Source organism: Tupaia chinensis, unplaced genomic scaffold (genome assembly GCF_000334495.1).
Source record: "Tupaia chinensis unplaced genomic scaffold, TupChi_1.0 Scaffold000600_2, whole genome shotgun sequence".
NCBI classification, from domain to species: Eukaryota; Metazoa; Chordata; class Mammalia; order Scandentia; family Tupaiidae; genus Tupaia; species Tupaia belangeri.
Window position 1 is genome coordinate 49,617 of NW_006160118.1, and position 12,330 is coordinate 61,946.

Below are 12,330 nucleotides of genomic sequence, written 5' to 3' on the forward strand. Positions count from 1 at the left end.
CCCCCAGGGGGGATGGTCACGCCGCAGTCCCTTCTCCTCCATTCTCCTCTCGGGATCTTGGGCATGCACGTACACGCGCCCGGTGTGAGTTTTAAGCCACCGGGTCCAGGACGGGAACCGCGGTCGATCACATGGGAGTCCAGCGACATAGCCATTACGCTAACTGCTGGTCCCTCAAAGCTGTTATCTTTTACTATGCCTGAGACTACCATAAGTGATCTGACCCCTACGTATCTTTCATATTTTTTTAATTTAAAAATTTTTTACATTCAATCACCATGTATTATTATGCATATTTCAATCCCTTCACACATCTCATCTATCTAACCTTCCCTCCTGCAACTCTGTAGTCCCACCAGCCTTTTGGTTGTTCCAACAAGCCAAACTGTCCCTATTTTAGGGCATTTGCATTGGCTGTTCCCACTGCCTTAAATATTTTTTCTTCCTGATCTACCAGTGTTGATTTCTGCTTGTCATTCAAATCTCAAATAAATAGTATCAACCTTTAAATTCCTTTCTGGATCATAAAGTTTAGACTTTAAAGTAGCACCATAGCCAGTATCACATTACCTTTTTTATTTATTTTTTTTTTTGAGAGGTTTTAGCTATAGGGCACGTGCGTTCACCAGAAAGACAGACAGAAAGCGAGAAATCACCCCTTAGTGGGGATGGCCACATGGCAATCCATTCTCCTCTCGGGATCTTGGGCATGCACACACACGTGTCCAGCATGAGTTGAAGCCACTGGGGCGGAGACTCGAACCTAAGTCGCCTACATGGAAGTTCAGCAATGGCCATTATGCTAACTGCTGGTCCCATCACATTACCTTTTAATCTCTTCAGAAAATAGATTTATATTTGATATTTTTCTTGTGTTCTATTTTCATTTACTGTCAGCCTCTCTAAACATAAGCATCCTAAGATCTGGAAACTTATCTCTTGTAATCATTACTGTGTCCCCAGTGCTTTGAACTGTATCTGATAATCAAGGCACTCTATTAACATTTGTGATCAAATACTTAACAGACATAAGAATGTGAAGTTCTTCACTGGAAAAGGTGTATATGGCGATATCCTTGATTTGATTGTCATGTACTACATGCATACTTTGGAAAACCATATTGTGTGCTATAGAGATGTAGAACCATTAAATGTGAATAAGAATCATAAAATAAAAATTCAAAAGTTGTAAATAAAGATTGTATCTGTAGATATGTACTGATGAGTATATAGGATATATAATTTGATATTTACTAGTAAATAGGTTGATAGATACTACTCAGATTTGCTAAATGTAAATGTTCATAGATTTGAGCTATACATTTATATGTATTCCCAAGAAATTGTCTAATTATTTTTATAAAGTATCAACTTAAAAATTCTGTGGGGGCCAGATGGTGGTGCAACAGTAAAACACAATGATCTGTGAGGCTGACCCATGTGTGAAAGTCCCAGGTTCAAGTGTGAAGACTTCGCTGAGTATGCCAGGTACACATGTGTCCATGACTCAGGGACTAGTTGAAGTTGGGGGATGGATTGCTGTGTTGAGGTCCTGTGGAGGTGCTGTCTATCTCTTCTTCCCTCTGTCTGTCTCTCTCACTCTTGAAAAAAAATAAATGAATGAACTTAAAACAATTCTAGCATGGCATTGGTTATACTCAATAATGCCTAGACAAATGTTACTTATTATTCCTCTCAACATGAAACCTAGGCTTAGGAGGGAGGATGGCTTCTGACTATGTCTACCTAAACTCTGTCTCTGGGAGAGAGAAGTAGGAAGTATGAACTAGGAGACAGCTGGTGGCATGGTGGTTAAGGCAGCTAGATTCCCACATGGCCAACCAGGGTTTCCATCCCACACCTGGTAGCTCAAAATAATGCCAGGCACACGTGTATATGTGCCCAAAGTCCCAGGAGAAAAACTGGGGAGAAGGGATTGCAGTGTAGTCATACCCCCTGGGGGGATGATTTCTCACTTTTCCTTTCTCTGTCTCTTCTCTAGTGAGTGCACGCATCCTATGGCAAAAATTATAAGTACAGACTAATTCATTTGTGCTTACTAGCAATCTACTACTCTGACATAATCATATATTTGGAAACGATAGGTGATATTCCCAACTGCAGCTAATTATCAATATGACCATGATAATAAAATGGTACAATTTATTTAATGCATTAAATAAAACATGTAATTATTTTTTTAAATACTCATAGCATCATTTTGTCATAATCAATTTTTTTGATTTCCCCCCCCAAAAAAAAACCTGTCAAAATCAGGTTCAGAAAAGTTTACATAATAGCTTATCTCATTTAGCATTGAATAGGTTTTACACATGAACACACACAGTAAAAAGTAGTATGGAAGCCTCACTGTTAGTTACAAATTCCCATATTTCTGATTTTGCTTTGTTTAAATAATGTATGTAAGGATACTTTAAAATATTCATAAGAAAGACTTAAAACATGAGTTTATTTGGATCCAAAAATGTTGAATCCTTTTTTAATAATATGCATTTTCCATGAACTTGTAGAAGATCCCTCAAATGTGTATTTCAAGAAGTCATCCATTAAAGACTATGTGCTACAACTGGTTTCATATCAGTGTCTCATTTTAAAGCTCTATAAGATATTTTAGCAAAAGTGATGCTGACTAAAAGGCTACATTTCTTGATCTTCACTCTAAAAGCTTTAACATAAATCAAAGTCCTTGAATTTACCCTAAGGACAAACTAATTTTTATGTCAATCTTAGCTGAGCAGTAATATTGCCATTTTAGGATTCCTATTCTCCAATGGGATGGAGGATGGGGATATTACACTTTCACATCTGTGTGTGTGTGTGTGTGTGTGTGTGTGTGTGTGTGTGTGTGTATTTTCTGTTTTCTGTCATTCTAATGGTATATATCACTTTAGCAAGGAGATTTTTTTGAATGAATCTTTAAAAAAATGTTATAATAAAAGATGAAAGACTTGGCATTTTCATTCCAGGTTGACTTCACATTTCCTTGCAATTCGGTCTCACACTGCATTTAATGAATTGGTTAATAGAAGTTATTAATACCATAGTGTTAACTCCTATTGAATAAAGGGGGTACAGAAACAATTAGGGGCATTTAGCCTCCAGAAGAGGATGGGAAAATACAGTACACAAAGGAGATGACAGCGATATTACTATGGGAAGGACAGTGAAAAAGGAGGCTGCATTTTTAAAACTTTCTAATTTTGTTTGAGGTTGCTTTAGTTAAGTTGATCAGTGCAAATTGAAGTTTTTATTAATTATTTTTTTATTTTAACTCTATTTATTATTATTTTCCAACTTGACAAGAGAGAGATGGAGAGAGAGAAAGGAAGCTACCAGGTCCAGGACTTAAACCATGGTTGGCCATGTGAAAGTCCAGTGACTTTAACTACCATGCTATCTGCCAGCCCTGCAAACTGAAGTATTAACCTGAAGAATACTGGAATATTGTTGTGAGTAGGTGGCTCTACAGCCACCTATGATTGATAAATGGGTGGAGTAAATTGATTGACCTATATGCACTGGTCTGGGTAGGGTGGGTAAGAAGGCAGAATCAATAGTTCTAATAAGACTATTATAACTCTCACCTCTGGGGTTAGTTGCTATCATCATAGTGATCACAGCAGGGGGAAATGTCTATATACATAGGCTAGTATTTCTTGGCTTGGACAAAGATACAGTTATGAAAATTCTACCTTATAGATGCCTTATTTATTCTTTCAAAAGGCATGAGCTTAAAAATCTGCTTCCCCCCTCCCTATTGTCACACTATAATTTAGTGTTGGAATAGCAATCCTCCCAGCATATCTAATGAGTTATTTTGGTCCTATTTTAAAGCTTTTAATCTTCATAAATAATAGCTAATTAAACTTAAGGCGCTTGGACAATTTCTTTAGCTTAATGTATTCAAATCCACAGTTGGCACTTCATTTCTTTTCATTTAAAAATAAATCTATCTTGTCTCGATAGCTCTACATGAATACACACACCTAACAATATAAATCAAAGCAACACATTCAGAATGATGAAATCTGCTTGTTACCTTTAGAAGAAATATACTATTTTCAGAAATGTCTCAAAAAGTCATTTTTGATTAAGTTAATATATATTCTTAAAATAATTCACAGTCATTCTGTACTTCAATAAAGATTTCCAAACACAGTTGAGATTTTTTTTCAAGAGGATTTCCATAAATAGATGAGTAACTCTTTCACATTTTCAAGGGCTTTTCCTTCAGAAGAAAACTTTCCTGTCAACTGTAGCTAATAGGTGATTTTATGTACATGATTTCCTATGGATTCTTCTGTGCCTTCTGCATTCACAGTTTAATTTTGGAGAAAATATTACCTATGACAAAATTTTTGGCAACTCTTAGAGCATAGTTCTGTAGGTAACCATCCATCCATCCAACCTCTCCACTTCAGTTACAAAGGCGAAAATCAAAATGTTATTAACATGAAAATCCAAACATAGTGACTCCTGAAGAAAAGTTGTGTGCCTTTAGGAATAAGCCGAGAATCTGGGCTTAACTATCAAACTGCATCAAAATGATAGTAAGGTTCCAAAAGTTATTATTTTTCTCAATTAAAAACAAATACTTACTTGCTTTGTTTTTCCATACTAGCTACCCTGAGGCATTCCCATCTTGAATTTAGGAGATTCATTTGTTCTTGTACTTCAGTTTCTTCATCTTCTGATAATTTCCCTGTTCCGATCAGTTGACTTCCCAATTGTAGAACATTACCAACGCGTCCCTGATGGGATGTCAAATCCATCATGTATCCCTGACAAAAAAGAATGAACAAATAGAATTACTGCTGTAGGTAAATCATTTGATACACACACCCGTGCGTGCACACATACATACACACACACACACACACACACACACACACACACACACACACCTATCCAGAAGGTAAGTGTGCTCGTCAGAGAGAGAAAGAGAGAAAGCATTCCCTATGGGGTGTAGTCACACTACAATTTCCCATTCCTCTACTCCTTGCCATCATGATTTTGGGCCAAGCAGTTACACATACCTAGTATGTCTTCAAAGCAACTGGGCTGGGGTTTGATCCTTTGTTGGCTATGTTGTATCCAGCTCTCGTAACTACTAGACTATGGGACTAGCCCATAAATCAATAACATTTTTCTTTTACTTTCTTTATTCATGATAGTGTACAGGAGAGGAGAGAGAAAGAGAGAGAGAGAGAAGAACCTTCCACAGGTCTGATTATGCCATAACCCCCTTCCTCTCTTCCAGTTCTCTAGCACTTTGGCACTTTGGATACTGGACACTTGCACCTGTGCTTGGCAAGTTTTTGGGCAGACAAGGCCAAAGGCTTCAAACTACAGTGCAGTCACCACGTGGTTTTCAGCACTGTAGTCTGGCCACCTGTGCCACCATGGCTGGACACTAATACCATTATTAATATGAATTAAAGAAAGGTATTATTTTGGGTCACCTTTGCAGAAGCAGAACTTAAAATAAAGATTTTAGTACAAGTGATGTATTAAGGAAAATTCCCAGGAAGATCTGCAGGGGAGCTGAAGGAGCAGCAAGGACAGCAGGGGAAGGGAATAAGCCAAGCAAGTGTAAATCTCAGGAAAAGTCTTTCACTGAGGTAGTTCAGCCTGATGCCACCCAGGAGCTCTGGAAAGGAGGTTATACTTCAGCATTGCCTTGACTCAAGAGAAAGGAGCTGGGCTTTTGTGTTCTCATATGAGTCACTGACTAACCAGATCTCAGCACCTTCAAGGGTGGTCTCGAAAGACAAACTTCAAATACTGCCTGTTGGAATCCCAAGCACATGAACATTTGTTTACATCTCAAAATAAAAACTAAACTTTAGTAGTGTAGTGGTTAAAGTGGCTGGATCCCACATAGTCAACCACATGGTTAGAATCTCAACCTGGAGGCCTGAAAACGTGCCAGACATGTGCACATGTGTGCCCAAAAAGGAAGGGAAAATGAAGGGGTGATTATGATATGACCATTCCTTATGGGTGTTTGGTGGGTTGCTTGCTCACTTTTCATCTTTATCTTTCTCTCTCTGGCTCTCTCCAGGGAGTACAAATGCCCTCTGACAAATTAAAATAAAAAAGAAGATACCCCCAAAACACAAAACAACTAAATTTCTCAAATCTTACAGAAAAATGGGAGGAAAAGAGAGATTTCCATTATGATGAGTCAGTATTGGAAATCAATATTTTATTTTACCTCATGAGTATGAAATTGTTCTTTCACTTCTTCTACATCATTAGAAATCTCTCCTTGGGCTTGCAATGTGTCCTCAGCAGAAAGAAGCCATGACAGTACTTCTTCTAAAGCTGTTTGGTAGCTGTCCAGGTTTACTTCGGTCTCCATCAATGAACTGCCAAATGACTTCTCTTCAGCAGCTTCCGAATGCTAGACAATAAAATAAATTGGGTGTTATACAATTAGTGTCTTTGCAGACTGTTCCAGTACATTAAATGATAAATCGAATGAAATATTTAAAATGCTAGAAATGTCCACTTGCATTATCAGACACATAAACAGCAGACACATACAATAGTGAGCCTGTATTTGAACATCCTCACAAATACACGCATTCTCAAATGTCAGTCAAAATTCACACCAAATTAATTTTTTATTAATGCTCTTCTGGATTACTATAAAAAGTGAATTAGTATTTCCTCTCTTCACATTTCCTTGTAAAATGCTGTGAATTTTCATCCACAGGAAACTATTTTTAGTTCTTATTGACAATCCTTCACATATACATTATTGGAATTATAATCACATGCTTTTGCAATGGTATACATGAAAATATTTCTTTCTAAGAGGCTCTAGGTAATAACATATTTTCAAAAGTTTACAGACTAGTAAAGGTATCAGTAAGTAGATAAGTGAATGGGGTGGAGAGAAATGTATATAAACTTTTTAAAAATACCTCTTAATAGTATAATGGTTTCTGCGAATTAGCCTTTATTTTCAGAAGGCCATATTTTAAATAACAAGACATTATCTTAGGAGAAATAAAATGTGAAGTATTTTCTACCCAATTTAATTCATACCACATGATGCAAGATTCCAAACAGTTGTCTTGGAATTTCTGTGAAGAACCTAAAGCTAAGGGACCAGCAGTTAGCGTAATGGCTATGTCACTGAACTTTCACATAGTCAACCGCGGTTCGAGTCCTGGACCCGGTGGCTTAAAACTCACGCTGGGCGCGTGTGTGTGCGTGCCCAAGAGGAGAATGGAGGAGAAGGGAATGGGGTGTGGCCATCCTCCCTGGGGGGTGATTTCTCATTTTCTGTCTCTCTGTCTCTGTCTTTCTGGCAAGCACATGTGCCCTATAGCACAAAAAACCTCTCCAAAAAGAAAGAAAAAAAAGAACCTAAAGCTAAGAACAAAGTATATAAAGTGCCCATAACTCTAAATACAAGATGTGTGTCACCTATGAAGAACCTGCTAAGAGGTGATCACACAATTTGGCTCGCCACTCTTTTTTTAAGAGAGAGTTTTGCTATAGGGCATGTGTGCTCACCAGAGAAAGACAAAAAGTGAGAAATCACCTCCTAGGGGGAATGGTCCCATTGCAATCCCTTCTTCATTCTCCTCTTGGGATTTTAGGAACACGTGCACATGCACCTGGTGTGAGTTTAAGGCACTGAGTCTGGAATTCTAACCACAGTTGAATACTGGGAGCCCGGTGAGGTAACCATTACGCCATCTGCTGGTCCTGCCCCAGTCTTAATTTACTATCCAGTGTATAGAGGAAGCAAGGAGGTTGATTAGAGAAATTTGGTGAGATGGGACCAGTAGATGGCTATGTCGCTGGACTCCCATGTAGTTCACTGCGGTTCGAGTCCTGGGCCTGGTGGCTTAAGCTCACGCCAGGCATGTGTGCGTGTGTGCCCAAGATCCCGAGAGGAGAATGGAGGAGAAGGAATTGTAGCATGACCATCCCCCCTGGGGCGTGATTTTGCACTTTCTGTCTCTCTCTCTCTGTCTGTCTGTCTTTCTGGCAAGCACATGTGCCCTGTAGCAAAAACCTCTCCAAAAAAAGAAAAAAGAAATGTGGTGAGAAAGGATTCCTTTAGAGTGCTGTGCATGGCCATAACATCTTGCCATCTGAAGTCAAGAAATAGAAAAAAGGTAGTTTCCATGATGCAGAATGGACCTATAAATCTGGTCGTGTATTTGCAGAGATTCAGAAGGTATAGGATTGTCAAGAGACAGAAAAGACCTGCTGGGATAACATGTGTCCATTGTTTCAACAATAGGGCAGGGACCAGCAGATGGCATAACGGTTATGTCACTGGACTCCCATGTAGTCTACCATGGTTTGAGTCCTGGATCCAGCGGCTTAAACCTCACATTGGGCATGTGTGCATGTGTGCCCAAAATCCTGAGAGGAGAATGGAGAAGAAGGGATTTCTGTGTGACCACCCCCCCTCCCCCGGTGGGGGGGCTGATCTCTTGCTTTCTCTCTCTCTGTCTCTCTGGCCAGCAAACATATCCTATAGCAAAAAATCTCTCTCTTAAGAAAATAGGGCAATTATCAAGGGCAAAAATTAAGGTAAAGAAGAAAGTCTTCACAAGTTTTTCTCTGGGTAAAGTTCAATCATGGCAGGTTGCTAGGATTCAAAAATCTTGGGAAAGACTGCACTGAATAGTATTTTATGCTGAAAGAGAAAAAGACAAACCGTTCATGGTATTAAGCAGAGGAAATAAAAAATGGGAGAAATATGTGAAGAGGAATCTTCTGTACATCCCAAATATCGCAAGCAAGCACTAGGCTCTAGCAGAGCTTTTCAAAGGAAACAAAAGACAGTGCAAGATAACCAGAAACTATTTGAGGGTTTTCAAGATCCTGCCTAGAGAAAACCCAATCACTGATGGTTCTCCCTGGTATGAGCTGCCAGGCCTAACTTAATGATGTTCCTCTGATGCTTCAATTTCAGAAACTTTAATATTGTATATTTGTCCAGCTGTGATGGTAACAAAGCCTAGTGGTGGTTGTTGATGAGATCATCTCATCAAATATTGCATTATTTTCCTGCATATAAAGAACTAGCAGAGAGATAGGCCATCCTGATAAGTAAAAAAATCACCCCAAGTCTAGTATTTCAGAGTTGAAGTGTTCTGAGAGGGCTAAGACCCTTGGGAACTCCCAAGAGCAAGGTGTCTCCCATCTCTCTTTCTCTAACTAGAATAATATTAACAATAAATGTCAAAGCCAGCAGTAAGGCAGACAGTTACCAACAGTAGCCTGAGAGATGTATATAGATAGAACCAGTCTCATGGTTGTACAAACCTGAGCCATTGCACAGGGCCTTGAGCACACCTATGCATCTCACTTGCTGTTGAGATATTGAAATTCTTAATGTCTTTATCCTTGAGCTTGGATTTTATAAGTGAAGTCCAATGGGAAGATGAAGTATGCATGTGAGCAAAAGGGATAAGTGCAATGTGTGAATCTGCCCTATTTGCATACAACATTTTCCATACCGCATGAGCAAAGATTTCTAGTGAATTCACATACGGTGGGACTTTAGTAAAACTCAGAGTACAAAGTAACAGGGTCATCTCTGTGACTTAGTAAACAGAGGTACTGACAACTCTGGGAGATCATGCTTTCTCTTTGAACCAGACCTTGCTTCAAATGTAGAAAGAAGGCAATTCCAAAATATGAAAATGACCAAGAAACCCTATCACATTTTCTTTTTTTTTTTTTTTAAGATTTTTCTCCCCATAGGGCACACGTGCTCACCAGAGAGAGACAGGGAGAGACAGTAAGAGGGAAAGTGAGAAATTATTCTGCAGCAGAGGTGGGGGGGGGTGGCCATGCCACAATCTCTTCTCCTTCATTCTCCTCTTGGGATTTTGGGCATTTACACACATGTGCCCAGCATGATTTTCGAGCCACCAGATCCAGGACTTAAACCATGGTTGGCCAAGGGAGAGTCCAGCACCTTAAGCACCACACCACCTGCTAGCCTCGACATCCTTTTCTTACTGAATGTCACTTTCTTATATTAGCCAACCACTTCTGCTTTATTAATGACATAGAAAGAAAGGAAAAGATAGGGCAACCTGTAATTCTTTTCCATTTCTTTCCTTACTCATGAGTACAGATCATTGGTAGAATGCAGGCAAATCAGGAAGTGAAATAAAAACTGTTGAGTTAGTTATGCAAGCTTTCCATCTTCTGGTAAGAATGAAATACTTATTCATGTACCAGCTACAAGATATGAATTATGTAATGCTGGTGATTCTGCATGAGTTAAATGCTCTTATATTTACAACTGAAATTGCATAATATGCCAATGAACAGTAAGTGTCCTGCCAATACTTTAAATTTTTAATTGTCTTTATTCAGTATGATGTTAAATAGAAAATAAAAAACTGTGGCAAGTTGAGAGAGGCTGTGGGACGTACAGGTGTATATTTTAGCAGCATTATTTTCCCCTCCTTTTTTTTTTCTTTTTTTTTTTTTTTTTTTTTTTCCCTCTTTTTTTTTTTTTTTTTTTTTTTTTTTTTGGAGATGTTTTTCTATAGGGTGCGCGCACTCACCAGAAAGACAGAGAGAGACAGAAAGACAGAAAGCGAGAAATCACCTCCCAGGGGAGATGGCCACACTGCAATCCCTTCTCCTCCATTCTCCTCTCGGGATCTTGGGCATGCACGCACATGCGCCTGGCCTGTGTTTAAGCCACCAGATCTGGGACTCGAACCGCGGTCAGCTACGTGGGTGTCCAATGACATAGCCATTACGCTAACTGCTGGTCCCTTTTCCCTTACTTTTTGAACAAGAGACTCTGTATTTCATTTTTCACTGGACCCCACAAATTATGTAACCAGCCCTGGGTGCAGGTGGGGAAGAAAAAAGTGTAATCCAATCCTGAGCATTTTGTCTTCTCTAGGTTACAGGTAGGAGGAGATGGGAGATTTATTCTGTATGGTAGAATGTAGTTGTTAAATCCAAGGGCTTTCAAATCAAACAGTGTTTGCATCTTGATTCTGAGCTGAATTCTTGTGACCACAGAAAGTTACTTAGTCCTAGGATAAGCCTTAGTTTCCTCAACTGTAAAATGGAAACAATAATACTTTCCTAATAAGATTGTGGTAAGACTTGAAAGAGGGTATACAAAGTATTTGGCAGAATGCTTAACCTGTGTAAGAATCCAATAAGATATGCTATAACTGTAATTATTTTTAGGTATCTGTATACATAAGAACCATTTGGGGGACCAGCAGATAGCATAATGGTTACGTCACTGGACTCCCTTGTAGTTGATCATGGTTTGAATCTTGCACTCAGTGGCTTGAGACTCATGCTGGGTGCATGTGCGTGGGGGCCCAAAATCCAAAGAGGGTAATGGAGGGGAAAAGAAGAAGAAGAAGAAGAAGAAGAAGAAGAAGAAGAAGAAGAAGAAGAAGAAGAAGAAGAAGAAGAAGAAGAAGAAGAAGAAGAAGAAGAAGAAGAAGAAGAAGAAGAAGAAGAAGAAGAAGAAGAAGAAGAAGAAGAAGAAGAAGAAGAAGAAGAAGAAGAAGAAGAAGAAGAAGAAAAGAAGAAGAAGAAGAAGAAGAACCATCGTGAGGTCATGTTTCTAAGTCATTGTCGAGGTTTAAGAAATGGAAATTATTGTACAAAAAAACTGGCTCACAAGCTTAAAACAGCACACTTCCATCCTCTAAGACAATTGGTTTTAAAACTTGAATCGCAGTCTAGTTCCCATTTAAGAATTTTTACAAATCATTAGTAATCTTAAATTCAAATATTTATTTCCAAAAAATAAACTGCACAGAGTATTGTTATTAAACTAATGCAACATTGTATTTTACCATTGTACATCTTGAATTAAAACATTAAACATGTTATGATTTACTAATATTTACACAGACTTGAATTTCTTTAGAAAATGTAAACAGCATGTCCTTATATTCAAGGGCATGATGATTAGTACTCAAATACTAAATCTAAAGTTTTATCTGAGGATATTCATTAAAAAGAAAGCTTTTCAAAGATGACCTTATTTAAGCTAAATTCAAACATGATTAAGCTGTGTAAAATTAAACTCATTGTTTATATCCATAAGTTCAACTATATATACATGTGTGTGTGTGTATATATATATGTATACATGTATATATATAAATTCAAGTAAATATATCTAAGTTCAACTACATATATATACATGTATACATATGTATGTGTGTATGTATATATGTGTGTATACATATATACACATATATATGTATACATATATATATATACATATATATATATATATATATATATATATTCAAAAATATTGGG

At 38.1% G+C, this 12,330-nt stretch overlaps 1 protein-coding gene across 1 annotated transcript in view; it reads right to left on the reverse strand.

Annotated features, from left to right (window-relative positions):
* Positions 1-12,330, reverse strand: part of LOC102471338 (dystrophin-like) — a gene marked incomplete at its 3' end in the record, with an annotated part of 269,792 nt that overhangs the window by 33,297 nt on the left and 224,165 nt on the right. Inside the window, exons 9-10 of the mRNA XM_027775726.1 lie at positions 6,239-6,427; positions 4,621-4,802 (exon numbers count right to left, since the gene is read on the reverse strand). Of these exons, the coding sequence (XP_027631527.1) occupies positions 4,621-4,802; positions 6,239-6,427 (371 nt within the window). The remainder of the gene's footprint in view (positions 1-4,620; positions 4,803-6,238; positions 6,428-12,330) is intronic.